The sequence below is a fragment of the Cetorhinus maximus genome, chromosome 9 (assembly GCF_964194155.1).
Source record: "Cetorhinus maximus chromosome 9, sCetMax3.hap1.1, whole genome shotgun sequence".
Taxonomy (NCBI): domain Eukaryota; kingdom Metazoa; phylum Chordata; class Chondrichthyes; order Lamniformes; family Cetorhinidae; genus Cetorhinus; species Cetorhinus maximus.
Window position 1 is genome coordinate 40,570,621 of NC_135887.1, and position 21,984 is coordinate 40,592,604.

General features: G+C 40.0%; 1 protein-coding gene across 6 annotated transcripts in view; it reads left to right on the forward strand.

Annotated features, from left to right (window-relative positions):
• The window catches only part of tyw1 (tRNA-yW synthesizing protein 1 homolog (S. cerevisiae)), a 163,618-nt gene that overhangs the window by 39,797 nt on the left and 101,837 nt on the right, over positions 1-21,984 (forward strand). For all 6 annotated transcript variants that reach the window (XM_078548588.1, XM_078548587.1, XM_078548590.1 and 3 more), the window contains 3 exons: positions 11,366-11,418; positions 13,622-13,740; positions 16,529-16,638. In XM_078548588.1, the coding sequence (XP_078404714.1) occupies positions 11,366-11,418; positions 13,622-13,740; positions 16,529-16,638 (282 nt within the window). The remainder of the gene's footprint in view (positions 1-11,365; positions 11,419-13,621; positions 13,741-16,528; positions 16,639-21,984) is intronic.

Below are 21,984 nucleotides of genomic sequence, written 5' to 3' on the forward strand. Positions count from 1 at the left end.
AACATTCTACATCTGGATCTCCTGAACCAAGATCATCTCTATCTATTGCACAAATGCCATCCTTGATTAACAGTGCTACCCCTCCACCTTTGCCTAGCTTCCTATTCTTCTTGAAGGTCATATACCGCTCAATACTCAGGACCCAATCCTTGTCATCCTGCCATGTCTATCAGATCAGATTTATTTACTTCAACATGTTATCAATTCATTTACTTTATGAATGTCATATGCATTCAGATATAGAGCCTTTAGTTTTGTCTTTGTTATCATTGTAACAGCTAGTCTTGATTCTTGGTGCATTTTTAGGTTTTTTACTCTCTGCCTCTTCCTGCCATTCTCCAACCCTCATTTCCCATACTATTGTTTTCCTCTTTTACCTTGTCTCTACTCCTTCGTATACCAATCTTTCTACATTTGATCCCTTGCCCTCACTATTTAGTTTAAAATCCTCTCTACTTCCCTCATTATGCGGTTTGCAAGAACTCAGGTCCCTGCACGGTTCAGGTTTTGACCGTCCCTACTGAACAGCCCCCACTTTTCCCCGCACCGGTGCCAGTCCTGCATATCTAGCCCAAGTCTCCACCCTAAGCTCAGGATCGGAGATATTCAAGAAGGATCCCGATGCAGCAAGGAATCAGCCTATCGAAAGTTCTAACTTCTTCAGCAATTTCCACATTTGTCTGGCATCAGGACTGCTGCAGGGTCCTAACGCGCATTTCAAATGTACATCCCATCTCCGATCCAAAGACTGGAAGTTTTGGGCTATTATTGTCTGCACTTTCAAAGGCTTGCAATAACATTGATTCTGAATTCGTCTTTCTGGATATTTCACAGCCATACAATTTCATATATGTTGAATTTCACTATCCTTCAGTTTTATGAAGGTTGAATTAAACTCTAACTAAATTTATGAACAAGAACAGAACAAGGTTCTGAATGTTCACTGCAATGAAAACCCTCTGATACACTTTCTGGATTATATGGCGTAAATGTCACTACTGCAAAGTCAACAGTGTCAGCCAACATTGGCGAATAAATTCAGCAATCTTATTGTACTTACTGAGAAGCAGATTGTGGCAATGAGTTCTGAGTTGTGTTTATATTCAGGTTGCAGCACAATGTTTTTCTTAATCCCACAATGAACTCCGTTGTTGGGAGTCGATGTTGAGGACTCCCAGGGCAACCGCATCCCAATTGTATACTACTGTGCCGCCACCTCTGCTGGGCCAGTGGGGCTGGACATATCCAGGGATGGTGATACAGTTTGGGACCTTATCTGCAAGGTATGATTCCGTGTGGATGACTATGTCAGGCTGTCGCTTGACTAGTCTGAGAGACAGCTCTCCCAATTTTGGCACTAGCCCCCAGATGTTAGTAAGGAGAACTTTGCAGGGTCAACAGGGCTGCATTGTCGTTTCCGGTGCCTATGTCGATGCCGGGTGGTCCGTCCGGTTTCATTCCTTTTTTGTGACTTTGTAGCAGTTTTGTTACAAATGGCTAGGCCATTTCAGAGGGCACTTATAAGTCAACCACATTGCTGTGGGTCTGGAGTGAATCAGATGGGTTTTTACAACAATCGACAATGGTTTCATAGTCATTATTGGATTTTAATTCCAGACTTTTCATTGAATTCAAATTCCACCATCTGCTGTGGCGGGATTCGAACCCAGGTCCCCAGAGCATTACCCTGGGTCTCTGGATTACTAGTCCAGTGACAATGCCACTACGCCTTTGCCTCCCCCTAAAATCCCTAAGTTTGATGAGTAAGAGGTGGAATTTTACTCCCTGTTGCAGTGGGAATGACTAGATTTGTAAGTTGAAATATTTGCAGGCTCTCCTGTTTGTTGAATGAGTTACTAAACCATGCTACTCTACAAAGTTAAAGGCAAAATACTGTGGATGCTGGAAATCTGAAACAAAAACAAAAAATGCTGGAAAAACTCAGCATTTGTGGAGAGAAAGACAGAGTTAACGTTTCGAGTCTGTATGACTCTTCTTCTGAGCTAAGAGAAGTAAAAATGTGGTGAAATTTATACTGTTTAAGGGGGGTGGAGCAGGTGAAGCTGGATAGAAGGCCAGCAATAGGTGGAGGCAAAGGAGAGATGGCCAAAGATGTCATAAACAAAAGGTCAAAGGGGTGTTGATGGTGGTGGTACTGGCTAAAGGAGGTGCTAATGGTGACATTAAGGATAGAAAGCAGAATGTGATAATAGCCGAACAAGGGTAAGCACCCTGGAAAGAACAACATGAGCAAGTGACAGATGGCACTAGTGGTGGTGGGGTGGGGGGAGGGGACAGTGGTGGGAAAAAAGATCGAAAATAGGCTAAAAGGTGGGGATAAAACAATGAATAAAAATGAAAATAAATTTAAAAAATAATAATAACAAAAATAAGTGGAAAAAATAAAAATGAATATTCAAAAAAGAGGATTAAAAAAGGGGTGAGGATGGAGGAGAGCGTACATGGTCTGAAATTGTTGAACTCAATGTTAAGTCCGGAAGGCTGTAAAGTGCCTGGTCGGAAGATGAGGTGCTGTTCCTCCAGTTTGCGTTGAGCTTCACTGGAACATTGCAGCAGGCCAAGGATGGACAGGTGGGCATGAGAGCAGGATGGTGTGTTGAAATGGCAAGCAACAGGAAGGTCTGGGTCACACTTGCAGACAGACCGAAGGTGTTCCGCAAAGCGGTCACCCAGTCTGTGCTTGGTCTCTCCAATGTAGAGGAGACCGTATTGAGAGCAGCGAATGCTCTCCAAATTGAGGGAAGAACAGGAGTGTTTGGGCCCTTGGACGGTGAGGACGGGGGAGGTAAAGGGGCAGTTGTTGCACCTTCTGTGATTGCATGGGAAGGTGCTGTGGGAGGGGGTTGAGATGGTGGGGGCATTGGAGGAGTGGACCAGGGTGTCCCGAAGGGAATGGCCCCTACGGAATGCCAACAGGGGGTGTGAAGGGAAGATGTGTTTGTTGGTGGCATCATGCTGGAGTTGGCGGAAATCGCGGAGGATGATCCTTTGAATGAGGAGACTGGTGGGGTGAAAAGTGAGGACAAAGGGGACCCTATTATTCTTCTGGGAGGGAGAGGAAGGTATGGGCAGAGGTGCAGGAGATGGGTAGGACACAGTTGAGGGCCCTGTCAACAGGTGTAATGGTGTAGAATTGTATTCTGCAAAGTCCTAGATTTGATTCTCTCTTTATGATAAACTAGTTCACATGAGCTAGAGCAATAATAATTTGAGTTATAATTGATCTTGTTGCCTTACATTTAAGATGAAAAAAGTGGCCAGGATTGCTACTCCAACTTGTTATCTAGTTGGCAGTCTGCATATCTGGACACCCTATGAGGTGAGGATCTGATTTGACTGTAATGCTTCATGTGGTTGAATATCCTGCTAGTAGTCACCTTCATGACATGAAGGAATGAAGCACTGGAAGCTGAGGGGCATCCATGGTATCCTAGTAAGGAGTCACCGTTGTTGAGGGGAAGAAGGAAGCAGAGAAAATGGATAGAGAAAATTGGTTTTAAAAATTCCTAGTTGTTTGGAGATTGCTTATTAACTGTGTGCCATGTAATCACGGGTTCCGGCATCTCTAGTTGAATGAAGGTCTTTGTATGCATTGAACTGATATAATTACAGGTTTTTCAGCCGATGAACCTGTCATCCAGTGCATACCCAGATTAAGTAACTGTAAACTGACCGAGTTCTGCTACTCCTTTACAGACAGTTCAGGTTATCTAAATGTGCTTGTGATATATCTCTGTTCTAGTTCTCAGGACAGAATCCAGTTTTGCTTTGGTGCTTTCTGTTGCTGAATTGTCTGCCAATAATTGTTGTCAAGGTGAGCATGTGAACAATTATCTTCTGTGCCCTAAGCTAAGAAGTGAAAAAATTGACCAGGTTTGCTGCTCCAAAGTGCTTTCAAATAACCTCTTCTAAGACTGCAATAGTCTCCATAATAGAATACACTGCCAATGCTCAATGTCTGAGTTCCTAGGGAATATTGTCAGAAGACTGTATCCACAACATGTGCTCCTGGCTTCTGCAAAAAAAAAGGGGATAAGTTGAGGAGAAAAAGTAAATTGTTCCTTTTTTCCAATAAAAATGGACTTCGAACATTTAACCCAGAATTGTTGACATGAAATAATAGATACTGTACATTGCCAGGCCAACATACATTGTCTTCCTGATTGCTGCTGAAGTTAATTTGTCGTGTTACTTTTCACCTGCAGTTTTGTCGCATGGGGATTTAGCAAGTTGCATTATCTTTTGAAGGACAAAGCAACTAGGTTCATCAATAACAAATAGCAGCTCAAAGAGTGTTACTAAAGTATTGTCCAAAATTTTAAAGCAACATTATTTCAGTATAAATCTTTTATACACTTGGCTAATTCTATTTCAAGGATTTAATATTTGTTTCAAATGTGCTGTCTTGTATAATTCTGGCCCACTAGGCTGTAAAGGTAAAGCATCACCATCTGTTACTCCGTTAAATGTATTTTAGCCTATTGTTTCATTGTTTTAAGTTGCACGTTTTTTGAATTATTTAAAACGAAATTCCTTGAGCTCTACCTAAGTTCCACTATAGTAACTGCCCTGAATGGACTAGGAAGATCGGGATATTTCTTCAGGATTTCAGCTCTTATTTGTGCTGTTCTCAATTAAATTGTTGATTGAGAATGAGAAAGAAGAAGAAACATTCCAATCCAAATTCTTTAAAACTACTGCATATATGTTGTTCTGAACCAAGTATTGCTCACACCACCCATCATACTCGTTTTTCTGGATATACATTGACTTCCCTTCCCCATTGCAGTAATCTTCAAATCTCCATGCTCCTTTACCCATCCCATTGTTGCAATTCCCTCCTGCTCATTAATCCCTTGCTCTCCACCACCATCCCCTGTAGCCTTTTCTACATCATCTCTCCCTTCATTTCACTGTTGGTAACAGAGCCTTCTGCTGCTTGGTCTTCCTCTCTGAAATTCCCTCCCTCAACTTCACTGCTGCTCCACCTCTCTTTTCCTTTTAAAAAAAAAACTTTCTCAGAACTCATCTTCCTTTTCCCAAATTTTCAGTCATTTTTCTCTTTCTGCTTCAGTGTCCACCATCTTAAGCAATTAAGTGCATGGTATAATTGCAAGTTGTAATGGAGGAGTTTCCCCAAATGCATTAACGCATTTATTTTAAGTAGTAAAACACATTCATTATAAGTAGCAAATGGAGTTTTCCCAATTGACCTATTGCAACTGCACTGATTACAGTTTATATGTGCATTACTGCCTAAGATCTTCATATTATACCAATTAAAGAGGAAATATTATGATGGAGATGGCAGTAATGACCTGCAGGGGAAATAATGTGGGTTATATGGAAATATACATGGCATTCTCTTTACCTTTTGTGGCTCTTCACTCCTTTACTGAACATGAATTACTTCTGGTTCTCCCACACTTTCTTGCTCCCCACATGAAACGTAATCCCCCTACTTCATTACATTAAAAAGATACAAGCTCAAAAACCATGCATTGAAATTGGAAAAAAAAAATCCATACTAAACATATAGGCCAGAATCTTCGGGTCAGTGAGTGGGGGTGAGCTCCACTCGCTGACGCACGGTGATGTTGGGCGAGCATCCTGACGTCACCGCGCGTCATTCCGATTTTCAGTTCGGCGGGCGCGCACTGGAGCCAGCTGCGCACCTGCCAAACTGTCAAAGACCATTTAAATGTCAGTTGAAATACTTAACGGAGCTGCCTGTTCAACCTTAAGGTTGGCAGGCATTCAAAGAGCCCAGGCGGCCTTCGCATTTCTCGTGAAACCTCATCCACAGGCAGGATGAGGTTTCATGAAGTGTTTATAAATTGAATAAAACATTTTATTAAAGTTCATTGACATGTCACATGAGGGGACATGTCTTAAAATAATTGTTTTTCTTTATCAAAATTTTTGAAAATCAAACTAATCTCCCTGAGGCAGCTCTGTGACTCAGGGAGATTTCTGCGCTCTTTCATGTGCATGCGCGAAAATGCACAGGCCCCGACTCAGCCTACCCCCACCCCGCTCGTACAGGGAGCGCTCAGCTCTTCCGGGTGCACGTCACGCTGGGGCGGGTATTAATTGGCCCGCCAACGTAAAATGGCGGCGCACTGCTGATCGCGGGCAGCGATTGGCTGCGCGCCCACTTCCGCCCAACCCCCCCCGACGGGGAGAAAATTTTTCCCATAAAATTATAGTGTGTCAATCACCATCTAGTACTCCTTAAGGAATTCCAATGCATTGCAAATTGAGTTAAGGAAGAGCGCCATGCGAGATGCCAGTAAATGTAACTTGACAAATCTGTCACTACCTGCAGGACCTCTGTTAATAGGCCCCTCTATACATGCCTAGACATGTTAAAGATATGCCTTTATGCAAAGGGACCAAAGGCAGAAGCAACAATGAACTTCTGCAGATATCAGTTGCAGCCTGAGATGGTTAAGAGTGTACATCACTTACTGTCACTAAGGAAAAGAGTACAGCTTTGTTCACACCTTTTAGACACAATTGATGAAAGGGGACAAAACCTTGATAAGTCATATATTATCTTGCATAACAATCTCTTTCCAGGTAATATGAAATTTTCACCAGTTATTCAATAAATTATTCACTTCCCTTCCCCTCACCTTCTCAATGATTTTAAAATGTTTGGCAATTCTTATCTAGGAGTTATCAAATTGATATTGTTTAGGTTGTGGCACTGTAGAAAAAAAAATTTGTATCTTGGACACATGCTGTATCTGACACACTGATTGATGCGTTCCATTTTCTAGCACTGACAGCCTCATGCTGATAGCAAAAAAAATCATCAAAAGTATAAATTTATAGTGAAAGTCTTTGTACTGACCTCTCGGCCTTGTTAATTATAGAAAATATCAGACTGCTGCAAATTTGGTAAGTTTGGCAGCATTTGTGGCTTGTTTATCTCTCATGACTACGAATTAGAATGAGCTGAGATTGATATGAGAACAAATGAGTTATGATAGTCGTTTGTATGATTGAAAGCACACCTGGAACTTATGATTGCTGATGAGCTATTCTTTTTGCTCCTTCTAGAACAGTTTGCATGTTTATGTGACGTCTCAAATACCACAAACTGCTAACAGCTGTTAAGTGTCGTTTTATAATGTATTCCTTTCAAGGCTTACAATCATGTCTTTAGAATATAGGATTCAATTTTGCATGCTGCAATGATAATTTTCTTTTGCATTTATTCATCCGTCACCGTGTTTCTAGTCAATGTGAAGCTGTTATCAGCAAAGTTGAACAAATACTGTTTGTATTTCATGGGCATTTGTCTGTAAGTCAAAAAAAGCTATTCTAATCTTGATAAATTATTAATGAGATCATGTTAGAGTTTGGTGTCCAATTTTGGCACTCTTACCTTTAGAAAAACATTGTGTGCTGGGGTTTAAAGAAGAGCAGCAAGAAGGAATCTGGTTATAGGGCTCCCAGGTATAAAGAATGATTTGTAGAGCTGAATGTTTAAGGGGAGATATAATGTAGGTTTTTAAAAGACTGAGATGTACAGATAACATTTAGCTAAGCAAGCTTTGTGACAGACTGAACACAATTTGAGTTCACAGCTTCTAAGTTTAAGCCATTAGAGATTAGGAGCAACTTTTTTTTTTGAGGGCCAGCCATTTAACTTATTTGAAAGAAGCTGGATAAATGTTTGGTGAATAGCGGTGTAAGATGTACAGGGATATGTATAAACTGACTGAAAACTCAAAGAAATGAGTATGAAAAATAATTTTCATTTATTTTGCATTTATATAGTATCTTGATTAAGGTAATCTTTATTTTCTTTTCTAATCATTAACAAGGAAATTCATGGTCTAATGTGAGCTTCTTCACATTAGAATGTAGATACCTACCTTAGTTGTGCACCTAAGCTTAGATGCACAGACATTGCTACTTGATATAGAAGGTAGTGAATATGTGGAATGGACTACCCAAGGAAGCAGAGGAATTATTTACCTATATTTAGGGGCAGGGTGATTAAGAAGTATTTTGGAACCAGCCAAGCAACTGCAGGATCTTTTCTGCTGCTGTGCTTTCTAATGTTACTATTGCTTCTCAAAACACTGAACGTCTCTTTAACATCGTGCCTGAGTGCTGGTTTTCCCTCCTTCATTGTCTCTTCATCCTCTATCTTATCCTTGTTGCTAAAACCATCTGTTTAAATCTACTAATATGAGGTACTGTGTGTGTCACCACTTAATCCAACACAAAGCTTTCTCACTGCTTGCCCCTGCTTTCCTTCCGTCTATAAAATAAATTCACTCATCTATCTATCTAATTAAAAGTTTTACGTCTGCCAACTAGCCATAGGATATGGGAAATGTCTGTGGTGTGCAAAGTGTGCCAATTAACTCAATTGTCATGTTGACTAAAAATCCACCAGTCAAAAATCACTCTTTACCAAGTGAACTATGATAATTGATTTAAAAGTCCTAGTCAGAAATCACTAGCTATAAAGAGAAAAAGATCACCAAATCTATTAAAAATAAACTATTCAGTAAAGAAACAATCCAGAGTGAATAACCTGCAGTAACCACAAAAGTGTCCAGTATATTGGTTCTTCTCCACACTACAATATACCACTAACAATAACAGCTTATGACACAATGAACATACAGTGGAAAAGATGACCAAGCTTAGCACTAAACTCAGCCAAATAAAAGAAAAACTGCAGTGCTGGAAATCAGAAAAAAAGCTACTGTAAATGCTGGAAATACGTAGCGGGTCTGTAAAGGGAACAATAGGTTGTGATGTTTCGGTAGTGTCCCCTTCATCAAAACAAGTAAACTCGCTTGTTCCATTTCACAATATTTAAAACTACTTTTGCCTGGGCAGGTCTTCTCTTACACACAGGCTTGCCTTCTGGATATTTTGCATTTTTTGCTCCCCATCCTCCTAACCGTCCAGTCATGCATCTTTCGGGTATATTCTTCTGTTCAGTGCTGGTAGCTGCAGATAATGCATTGCTATCACAATTAACACTGCCATAGTGTAGTGGAAGTAGAATCTGCTGTTTGAGTGTGTGGAGTCAGCTCCTAAAATATATTAGTTTAGAGCACCCAGTAGCATGGTTTAATTTCGTTTTGTAATGCAGGTTTGATGGCAAACAATTACGATTTAGTTTCAGATCAGTCATTTTTCTAAAAGCACTGATGCCAACCCAACAGCATAAATATACATGCTATGAACCATGTTAATATTAATGTTCAAAGATTATCGTAGTAATGCATTTTTATAACTTATTGATTTTATTTACAACCATGCACTGAACTTAAAAAAGGAACAAGCAGTCAGGGTGACCTAGAGCCAAAAAGCCCCTTTAAAACTGACTTTAGAAATGGCTTTGAGAGTCAGAAATGAAGTACAGATAGTTGAGTGTCAATATTAGTGAGATTTGGATCTCGTCTGAAGTGGTTCTCCTTTACAGCATCCTTCAAGCCGAGGTTGATGATGGAGAAAATTACACAGCATAAAGACATTGACTGCTTGGTTTTTCCCTTCCAGCATGTGTTTGACATGTTTCCTAGAATCCTTTGCCAGTTGATAACATGGTGAAAATTGTGTTTTCTTGATCTTCTAGTGTACATATGCTTGAGATTTAAAATTCATTATACCTAAGCAACCTCACAAAAAGGTTTTTCCTTCGTAAGAAAAATCACCTTCCATTGAACAGTTGTTGATATTTGTGTCAAGGAAATCTGATGAATTATTTCAGATTTTCAGCACCAGCAATATTTGAGAAATTGTCATTGTTTTGGTCATAACTTTTAGTATTGCTTGATTTTCACCTTGACAGCTATTTTAAATGCACACTAACAGTTATTAAGGCACAACATGGAGTTGCAGTCTGACTGTTTAGGATTGTTGGAAAGCATATTGCTTTTAGGCATCACCTCTATTATTCTGCTAAAGTGAGGCTTGTCCTAAGAGCACTCCATGCTAACCACTCATTAGTTTTGTTAAGTATTAGTTGCCACTACTATTTTGTTCCTTTTAAGCAATCCCAAACAGATTTGACAAGGTTAATATATTCACAGTTCTAATATGCCAAGCAATGCTGTTGGGCCTATTCCCCAGTGTAGACTAAAGATTTTCCATATTATGAACTCACCACTGGCTCATGATTCCTGGACTTCCATGCCTCCACTACAAGGAGACCTGCAAGTGAGATATGAAGGTGGCATTGACACTGACAGTTGAGCCATCACTAATGGCCGGGGCCTCTGGAAGCTGTCTGTTTGGAAGAGCGTTGGAAGAGGCGATAAGAAATGAAAAACTCAGCTGGCCAAGAAGAGACCCCAGAGAAAACAGAGGCCCTAACTCTCAGCCCACTGTCTTCCTCTGCATCAAATGTGGCACAGACTACCATGCCAGAGTGATGCTCCTGAGACACCATGCAATGCTTAACACAGAGTTGACCACTACAGCGTAAACTATCCTCTTACTTGAGAAAACTTCACTTTAAGATAATCATACAATGACATGCTACTTGGCATGCAGAGTAAGTACATAACAAGATTCAGTAAAAGGCCAAGAAATGTAACTCTTATCGCTGCAATGTTTATTTAAAAATAGGCAGTGAGGGGCATAGAAGGAACTGACAATGAGGCAAACTGTAATAGCTTAGTGCAACAAAATAATCTTGCAATATTATAACAGGAAGAGCCTTATTACAGAAGAATTGAAATCCATTCAGGACACAAATGGGATTTAAATTGAGGAACAAAAATTGTTGGTGTAGTAAATGATTACTTCCTGGGAATATCCATTAAGCTACAAGTGTGATTTTTGTTTTGATTCTGTTTGTAGCCCAATAACTGGCAGTAAACACAACAAAATTGTCATTGTTCGTCTGTTAAGTATAACATTCTTTGGAGATGCACTATAGTTTATTTTTCACCATGTGAAGTATTCAACTCTTTACTGTTCTAATGCCCTTTGAAACGTAACAGTGAATGAGGAACTAAAATATGCTTTCATGGAGTTTGCTTGTACAGAAGTGTGTTGCAAATAAAATGCAAAGCATTCTAATAATAAGATTTCAATGATTTTGCTCTTTGATATATAATTGAAAGACTTCCATAGATTGATACTATTAGAATTGTGTGTGGGTGGGGGAGGGGTTTTGGGGAGGGGGTTCTGCATGTAGATGATTTTCCCACATGCTTAAAAGGGCATGAGATTTTGAGATTTAATTGAACTGAAGAAAGATAAAAATGCCAAGAAAATAGATTGAACCCATGGGTAGTTTATTGGAGCCAAAAACAGTTAATGATAAGTAATGACAGTGAACCGTTTTATTTTTCAGGATACAGGCTGATAGGAAGTCACTCGGGTGTGAAGCTCTGCAGATGGACCAAGGTAGTTGATCTTATGCTGACAACAAAAATCTCTGAATTTTTGTTCACCTGATTTCTTTATATAGGTTTTATGAAAATTGACCAACAGGGATAACTTGTAAGGCCATGTGAGACACCGCATTAAATCATGAGGTTTCTGTCACAGGCATAGAAGTAGACCCTGCTGGTCATTGATTGTACTAAACAGGAAGATTCACCTCTTTTTACAGTAACTTCATTTGACAATCAACAGACTTTGGTGCAATGAATAATTCATAGGAGTCTGCAATGTTTTTGTATATCAGTTCATGAATGTTGGAGTTAGATCTTTGGTCTCAAGTGAGAACATTTAAAATTAAAAATCATTTTATATTTGTATCATGAATTACAAGCACTATAATTGGACATATTACATTTCCTTCCTCATTATTCTGATATTGCTATCAAATAGTATAACATAATAAATTTCCAAAGCACTGCACAGGAACATTATTAGGGAAAATTTTACTTCAAACCACAGAAGGAGATATTAGGATGGGTTTAAAGGATTGTCTTAAAGGAAGAGGGCGAGTGAATTCTAAACTTTGGGACTAGACAGCCAGAGGTATGTTTGGCAATGTTAACTCCAATAATTGTATATAAGGGAAGAGTGAGTTTGAAGCTGGTCTTTTTACCTCAAGCAGGTTTATTCTTCAGCCAGCTCAACAGAGTGACACACTCCCTATTCCTTTGCCCATTGGAGTGTTACAGCTGTACCCATTTATGGGTGAGCCAATGCCCATCACCCGTTTTAACAATGCAATGTAATTGCTTTACAATGTAATTGCCAGATGATTGTTATTGGACCTTGACAATCTAATTGCTGATACATTGACAGACAATGGAGGGGCGAAGGAAATTGTGAATGCGCAAGGAGCAAGAATTGGCAGAATGCAGAGTTCTCAGAGAGTTGTAGGGCTGTAGGAGGTTACAGAGACAGGGACAAGAACATGGAGAGATTCAAAAACAAGGATGAGAATTTTAAAATTGAGGCATTGCTGAACCAGGAACCACGAGCACATGTAGGTCAAGGCCTGAATCAGGATATGGGCAGGAGAGTTTTTAGTAAAGTCAATTTTACAGAGGTGGAAGATGAGAATCCAACCAGGAGAGCATTGCAATAGCCGAGTTTGGAGATGACAAAAGCAGGGAAGAGGGTTTCAACAGCATATGGGCTGAAGCAACGATGGAGACTTGCAATATTACAGAGTTGGAACTAGGTGGTCTTGATGAAGAAGTTGTGGGGTCGGTTTAGGCTTAATTAGAATTCCAAGGTTGCAACAATGCCAGTTCAACCTCAGGTGGTGGCTAGGGAACAAATTTTGTGATGGGGAATGAAAACACTGGCTTCTATCTTCCTAATATTTAATAGAGGAAATATCTATTCTTCCAATACTGTCATAGTTAATGTGTTAAATAGTATACAAACAGCTTAATATCATCGAGTTTAGGGTATAATAAGTGAGATGCCGAAGAATGTACAATAGTGGGTGAGGGGTATGAAAAGTCACAGAAGTTCATGGTAAACAAATACATGTTAGTTCTTTATTATCCATGTGGCTCCCACTATTTAACTGCAAAGTAGTTGGACCAGTTCTTCCCGACTTTGTAATTTATGGTTTTCTTCCTCTCGTGGCTCGCATTGTTATCCACAAGATTTCAATGTTATCCACATAGACCGATCTGCATTGCAATCAAGTTTCATTTCATTTGAAGGCTGCATCTCCTTCTAGTTTTGTGGTTTTATTTGTTTAAAGTGATCTGTAGGTTTACCTAATCTCTGACACTGTTGAACTCCTTTTTTAATGATATTAGGACCTCCTTTTTGTACAAGGATCGTTTGATCTTTCATTTTATTGCTAAGACACCTATTATTTATAATTCAGAACTTTGAGGTATTCCTCAAAGTCTCTCAAACTCCCTATGCTGTTGTGTTTTTAAAATTTTGTTCTTTCCCTGTTTGGTCCTATTCTTATTCTCCTCACTTTTTGATACATCATTGTCTGCCCTTGAATTATCATCTACAAGTCCCTGTTCTGTACCATAATATCTGCCTTCTGTATCTTTTCTACCTCCATAATATCTGTATGTTACTTGCCCCTCTTTGTTGCTTTTATATGTGTATGTATAAGGGGCTACATTGATTGATGTGTAAGATTTGTTGCATCTCTTTCTTATTTCCACAGTCCATGCTTCGAGGCAGAGGTGGCTGTTACAAACACACATTCTATGGCATTGAAAGCCATCGTTGTATGGAGACAACCCCTAGTCTAGCCTGTGCCAACAAATGTGTTTTTTGCTGGAGGTAAGAGACTAATGATGGGCATAATTAATTTAGTTGATTTCTTCAGGTTTAAATTTGCTTATGTTTTTTGTGGATTAAACCAAGTGGCATTAATTAGCATCACCGGTTAAATGAGAAATTGCCTTATTGTTTGAGACACAAAAATATAATTGTTTGGGTGTCTAATTTATTAGCAAGCCTGGTTTCTCATCACAATGATGACACTGTCATATTTTTTGAAACCCCCTTCCCCTCAGATTATTTTGAGAATTCAGGACTTGCATTTATGCCATGAAGAAGTTAATTTTGTAGGTCTTGATGATCTTTAAAGAACTTAATGGTGAATGCTCTGAAAGCAAATAACAGTTTAGTAGTTTCTTAGTCCTGCTAAAGGTAAATGTTATGCTTAAGTTGCAAAGCCCTTGTAGCTACTTGCTTTCACTTGTCCAAATCATTATTGTGTTGTCAACTTTTTTGAAGCTATTGATCTGCTTATCTTTGCTTTGTAAGCAGGCCTATATGCTAACGTCAAAATTGGATATGAAAATCAGTAATGGCTAATATTTCAAAAAGAAGAGGAGGATTGAATCATATAGTTAAAATGAACTGTAACTGATGACTTTTGTTTCCTCCAAACATAAAAAAGTAGCTTGTACATCATTGATGTTCATTGGACAATTTTAACCATCAGTAACAACATAAATGGTCTAAATTGGATTAAAATGTAATTTTATTAGAAAATTCTGGAATTAGTTTGTCACTCATAAGGGCTAAGTAGTATCTGTTTACATATGAAAGCAGCCTTTGTGGTGAAAGAACAATTTGGGCTAAAATATCAATGCTTTTAAATTAAAGAATTACATCTTAAAACTAATTGTTAGAATTCTAAATATTAGTGAGGAGAAGACTGAGGTTTAAAAGGGGATATTGTGGTTTAGGAGAGTTTTAGAGAAAGTTGAGTTCTCGGAGCAGTCAAAACATCCAGCTCCAAAGGTTTTGTTTGACAGATACTGGAGAAAGTTTAAGCAGCTCTATTGCGCTGCATTATTCATGTGGAATAGAGTCATCAGTTGCATAATTGTAATTTTTTAGTCCCAAACCTTCTATAAGGAGTCATTTGTTCTATCAGGATAATGTCCTCTAATGGAGAAATTGTGTTAGTGAGGATTGTGAACTAGTTATGATTGCTCTCTGCTGGTGTGAAATCTTCAGTTTGCTTTTTTTAAAGATTGCCCATAGCTAGTCAAAATCATCAGTTACCATATTTTAACATAGTTTTTAAAATATTTTTGTAATCTGGCTGTACACAAAATGGTGACCATATTTGCCTACATAACAGCCAACAATGCTCTTCAATGTAATTCATTATATGTAAGACACCTTGAGATGTTTTTAACATAAGAACATAAGAAATAGGAAATGGGAGCAGGAGTAGGCCATTTGGCCTCTCAAGCCTGCCTTGCCATTCAGTAAGATCATGGCTGATCTGCCCCAGGCCTCAACTCCCCTTTCATGCCAGCTCCTCATAGTCCTCAACTCCCCGATATTTTAAAGATCTACCTACTTCCTCTTTTAAGATGCTGTCTTAGTGCGAATCTTTTTATTTTGCTCTGTTAGTCTCTATTTTCCGATAGGAATAGAACACCCTATTGACCTCTCACTCAAATTCATTTCTCATGACTGAATGACTATATCTGGATTAAAGTTGGAATCAAAACCCAGAACAAACCTAAATGCCTTCTACTTGACTACTGTCCAGTTGACTAACATCTGTATGATGAAGGACAAAGAGTGTAACAAAATGCCTTTTTTTGCCTGTTGGCATATTAATTGTTTACTTTATTATTGGCCACAGTATACATGAGGTGAATTTTAGTTTCTGTTGATTATTTTTGCAATGCACACTATTATCAGACAGGACAAAAGCTAGCTAATATGTACATGAATTCTGATTCCCGACAGACAGTAGAGAGGCAGTAGAGAGTTAAGTGTTTACAAAACATTTTGTTTTGATGATTCTGAGCCATGGGAGAAAGGAAAATCTGAGCTTGTTCATCAAAGAACTTGTGTGTGTAATTACACACATTAACTGTCTATGTAATTGAAAAAAACTTTTTGTGTAATTAAAAATGCCTTTTACTGTGACATTGTTTCACAGCATCGTGAGACATGTTGGGGAAAGCCCCTGACATAAGTAAAAGCAACTTTTGTCTCAGACCTGTGAGAAGGGTCAGCAATTGTCAATTTGTTGCACAGCTTTGTGACCAGAATGTTCCGATTTGGGGGGGATAAGAGTGAGCAAGCCTTTCAGAGATCTGTCTAGTTCTGTTGAAAGCCAACTTAAGGGAAGCATCTCTATTGTTTTAAAAAATTGTGAGCAAGATTAAGATTTGTAAGTTACTCTGACAGCACTATTTACTGCTGTGAGTACTCCTCATTTGGGCATTCTTTGTTAACTAAATCATCTGTTGATGTACGCTGTCACTCAGATATGATTGTAAAATAACTCCAGCTATTGAAGGCAGGAATCCAACGATGTATTTCAGGAAGATGATGCGTAATGACAAGGGTTCTGTTCGCTGCATTGTTCTGTGTATCATTAATTAGACTTTGGATAGGTAAGGCACACTCCAGATTGTAGGGAGACTGCTGATGTAGATAGTCAGTGATGCTGAACCTGAGTAGACTACTTTAAAATTCAAAAACTTAACAAGGAGCATCTCAAAGTAAAGAACTTGAGAGAAATGAAAAAGTAGAGATGTTGTAAATAAATAGCTGTGGCTGACATTGAATGCGTTTGTTGTGACAGACACCATACCAACCCAGTTGGAACGGAATGGCGATGGAAAATGGATGAAGCAGATATGATTTTAAAAGAAGCAATCGAGAACCATCAGAACCTGATAAAACAGTTTAAAGGTAAAAAATTGTCAATCAGTATCAGCAAATTTCCAAACACGATATTGGAAATTATATGGCAATTTTTATGTTCCATATCATTAATGGCAATGTGGTAGGTTGGTGAATGAGGCTAGCAAAGGAAGGTGAACTTTGTGCTCAGAGTCCCGCCACTTACTCTACTTTATTTCCATCATTTTGCTTTGAATTATAGGACTGTTCAGGCCAAGCAGTCCATCTTGGTGTTTATCCTCCATAAGAGCAATGGTCTCAACCTAGGTGCCCAGCTGTTTCCATATGCGTTCATTCTATTTTCCTTCTAACCTGTTTGTAAGTTTGGCATGATCTATACTTCAGTCACAAAATCAGGAAAAGCATTCCACAGCCTTAGAGCCCTCTCTATATAATAAAGAAAGTTTCTTCTACCATATGCCTTAAGTCTCTTATGTTTAGTTTTTTATCAATGTTCCCCCCTTCAGTGGAAACAGCTTGATTTTTATCTGCTCCCCCATCTCTTACTAATTTTAATTGCTTCTTTCAAATCACTAAGTAATCTCTTCTACTCCAACAAAAGCAGTCCCAGTTTTTTCAAGTCTTAAAGCCTAGGTCCTCTGCTCTTTCATGTAACCCAGCTATCCCACAAAGTATAATTAGTTTTTTTAAGTGGTGTATTATCTTGCATTGACTGTTTTGAATTCCAAATGCCACTTTCATAATTAAATCTAAGCTGTCTTTTAACCCAATCTTCTAAATTTAAAACCATGCTTTCCTTTTAATCTGTTTTCTTGCTGAGTTTTTGTTTATTTGATACTATGATCCTGGAACTTGAGTTCATGTTTCCAGTTGTGTTCTAACTAAATACAGCTGACAAAAAGTTTGGCCATTTTAGATCTTACTCCTCGAAGCAGCAGCTCCAAGAATAGATTAGTCATTCTTCTCATTGTTGTTTGTGGAACCTTGCTCTGCACAAGTTGGCTGCCATGTTTGGCAACATTACAACAGTCACTACACGTAAAATAATTTATTTCGCTGTGAAGCACTTAGGGATGCCTTGAGGTTGTGAAAGGCGCTATATATAAATGTAAGTCCGTTTGTTCTTCCTCCCTTGCCGCCTACCTTCCTTCACTATAAACTGCACAAATTGATTTTTTCCTAGATATATAATGAATGAACACTGACTGAATCAACTGACAATTGAGGAGAGGGACCGTGAGACTACCAATGACACATTAAGTTATTAAAATATACATTGGTAAAGTTTCATTAATTTATTGAACATAAAAATAAATAGTTGAACTTCTTAATTGCCATCGAATATTTTGTAGCCTGAGTAACTCAATTAATAATTGGGTGTTCTGAATAACAAGTTTCATAACCTCTTTGAGGCAGCTCCACCATTCAGTAGGATCATGGATGATCTTGTACCTCAACTCCACCTTTCTCCACTTTCCTCATATCCATTGGTTTCCCTTGGTATTCAAAAATCTATTATTTCTATCTGGAATATGTTCAACAATTGAGCATCTACAGACCTCTGAGATAGAGATTTTCAAAGGATCACAACCTTTTGAGAGAAAAAATTTCTCCTCTTCTCATCCTAAATGGTTGACCCTAGCTCTCTAGACTCTCTAGCCAAGGAAAACCTTCTCCCAGCGTTTGCCCTGAAAATGCTCTGAAGAATTTATGGGCTGAATTTTGTGTGGGTGCAGGCGGGAGCGAGCACGAACCTGATCGGCGCCACTGTGTTACATGGGCAGGCCAATTAAGGCCCGCCAAGCGTGATGCTCACCCGGAAGTGCTGAGCGCTCCCTGTGCGGGCGTGGGGGGGGATTCCCTGAGTCACAGTTGTGTCTCAGGGAGATTTGTTTAAGTTTTAAACATCTGAATAAAGTAATTAAAAACTTGTAAAATGTGTCCCCTCATGTGACAGTGTCATTGAGCTGGGACATGTCATTGAATTTTTAAAATAATTTTTATTGAATTTTTAAACATGGGCTGAATTTTGCCATCGGCGAGCAGGGGGCGGGGCCCGCCTGCCTATGCGTAAAATGACGCGGGATGACGTCAGGGGGAACCCTCGCTTGCCTACGCGTAAAATGACGCGGGATGACGTCAGGGGGAACCCCCGACATCATCCCGCCCCATTTAAATTTTCAGGAAGGCGGGCCCGCAGCAAAATCAGCTGCGGGCCCGCCGACCTGTCAGTGGCCAATTGAGGCCATTGACAGGATCATTGAAACAATTAAAGGACCTGCCCGACAACCTTAATGTTGACGGACAGGCCAGGAGCCCCGGCGGGAATTAGAAAAAACATGAAACCTCATCCACCGGCGGGATGAGGTTTCATGCAGGGATTTAAAAAGTTTAATAAAGTTTTAGTATAATTTATGAACATGTCCCATCTCATGTGACATTGTCACATGAGAGGGACATGTTAAGGATTTTTTATTTTTATTTTTAACATTTTTAAAACTGTCAGCGATCTCCCTGAGGCAGCATTTAGCCTCAGGGAGATGCGCGCTCTTTCGTGCACATGCACGAAAGAGCGCACTCTGCTTTTGGGGATTCCACACCCCCCCCCCCCCCCCCCACCCCCCGCCCGCACAGGAAGGGCATTGCGCTTCCCGGCGGATGTCACGCTGGGCGGGCCTTAATTGGCCCACCCACGTAAAATGGCGGCGGGGCCTGCTACTCTGACGGGGATTGGCTCCCTCCCGCCCGCCCGGCAGGCAGAAAATTCTGCCCCATGAAACCTCGTCCCGCCCGTGGATGAAGTTCCATGAAAAATGTGAAGGCCGCCTGAGCTCTTTGCCTGCCGCCAACCTTAAGGTTGGATGGGCAGCTCATTTAATTATATCAATTAGTTTTTAATAGGCCTTAATAGGCTTTTGACAGTTCGATGGGCGTGCAGCCGACTCGGCTGGGTGCCCGCCAAACTGAAAATCTAAATGACGCGCAGTGATGTCGGGATGCCCGCCCGACATCACCGAGCGTCATTTGACGCGTTGGCGAGAGGGCCCTGCCCCCGCTTGCTGACCGGAAAATTCTCCCCCATATGTTTCAATGAGATCACCGATCATTCTTCTGAATTTAGGGGAATATAGGCCTAATCTACTCAATTTCTCCTCATAGAACAATCTCCTCATTGCAGAAGTCAGCCTGTGTTGTACTGCCCCAAAGAGTTTACGGAGTGCATTGCTTACCTCAGCCTAATGTCACCCCTTATAGTCTCCTCATTTACTCTCCTAACTCAGAACTGGTTTTAGTATTGTCCCTCCCCACCATTCTCCCTGTTCCACCCTCCCAAATTCTGGTCCTTGAAATAATACATATATTCAAAAAGAATTCCCAAATCACTTTACAGTGAAGCACTTTTTGAAGTGTAGTCACTGTTATAATTTAGGAAATGTGGTAGCTAATTTGTACACAACATGCTCTCACAAAAAGCAATGTGACAATGACCAGATAATCTGTTTTTGTGATCTCGATTGAGGGATGAACATTGGCCAGGACACTAATGATAACTCCCCTGCTCTTCTTCAAATAATGCCATGGGATCTTTTACATCCACCTTGTGGATGAGAGAGCAGATTGGGTCTTGGTTTAGTGAATCACCTAAAAGATGGCGGCACCAACAGTCTAGCTCTCCCTCAGGACTGCACTGGAGAGTCCATCTTGACTTTTCTGCTCAAGTCCAGGAGTGGGACTTGAACCCACAATCTTGTAACTCAGGAAAGAGTGCTGTCAGCTGAACCACAGCCGACATGGCTAAGAAGATAATAAAGAAGGAAGAAACCACTTGAACAGAAATGTTGCAGATATCCAGGGTCATTGTATATTTCTGATTGTTAAAACCTAAAGAAAAATTTAATTGGAGTAACTTCATTAATGCTTCTCATCCTGATTCACAAGTGAATTTCTTTTTTTTGCTGCTCTTAACAAGCTTCAATGACCACTGTTTAAAACTGTAATGGAAGTTGGGTTACAGTTTGCACAGTTGATGAAATAACCTAGCCATTTCTAAAAGGTCATGTTATTGTTTGAGTCAGCAGGATATTAATGAAAGGTAGTTAGCATTAAGGTCTTTGCTGTCTTCCTGAATGTTGCTGTTTAGATACAAGTTTACGATGCTGCTACTGATTGAGTGTTGCCTGAATGTTAACTTTTCTAGCTGTGCTTGTGATGAGATGAGCTATACCAGCACTCTTAATGAGGTAGGATCTTTTGTAACAGCGGAGTGTTGAATCTAAGAGGAGAAGTAACTGACAACTTTCTCTGTAGCAAGATAGATCACTTGATTGTGGACTGAGCAGCAGTAAAGTACAGTGTGCAAATGGCTTATCCTCTTTTCAGTCTAAAAGAGACTGGATCATGACACTAAACAAAAATTCAGATCAGTTAAATTTCACTTTTACAAACCCACAGGAATTGATTATTAGTTCATGTTGATCAGGTGAATCCCACACAACAGCCCCAACATTCATGAGGAGCAATGGGGAGGAGAGGATAGGAAACCAGGAAATATGGATTTCCCCAATGTCCTGCTAAAATTAACAGTAGAATGTAATTTAATTTCTTTTTCAGGCTTTCTGCTGATGGGCTGACTGCCCATTAGGCAGGGAAGCCAGAGGTACTAGGTTGCAGCCAGGGAGTGGGAAGGAGGGAGGGCAAGATCGCGGTGAGGGATGGGGATCATGGTCAGTGGTGGGGTGGAGGGGTGCAATGATCGCAAGCTGAGGTATCGGCTGATCATGGGGAGAGCAGCAGGTAAGTTTGTTTGCCCCTTGGCCCACAAACAGTGCTGCAATTAGATTATGGATGCAGGACACCCAATTGAAATGGGTAAAAACTAAACAGCTTGTAAAATTGGAAGTGTACTGGTCCTTAAAATATTTTACTGACCAGCCCACCACCAGAGAGTGAGTTGGTTGCCTCTGTTAAAACTGGAAGTAGGTGGACCTGAGGTGCGTTGGGATTGGGTTTCAAATTATTTTGATTTTAACTTCCCATTTGACCCAAATCTATCCATTTTGGTGCTGGAGGAGGGGGTGCTAATTACACTCCCATGTTTCCATCTGCTAGCCATAATGAAGCTTCAGGATGAGTAAGAAAGAAACTGTTGCGACATTGGGCTGCATTTTCCCGTTGGCGAGCAGGGGGGCAGGGCGCATGCCTGGCGTCACCGTGCGTCATTTAGGTTTTCCTGTCAATGGCCACTTAAGAACTTTAAAAGAAGTAATTAAACCAATTAATGGACCTGCCCGTCCAACCTTAAGGTTGGACTGGCAGGCAAAGAGCCCAGGCGGTCTTCAGGAAAAACATGAAACCTCATCCATAGAGGGGATGAGGTTTCATGAGGGATTTAAA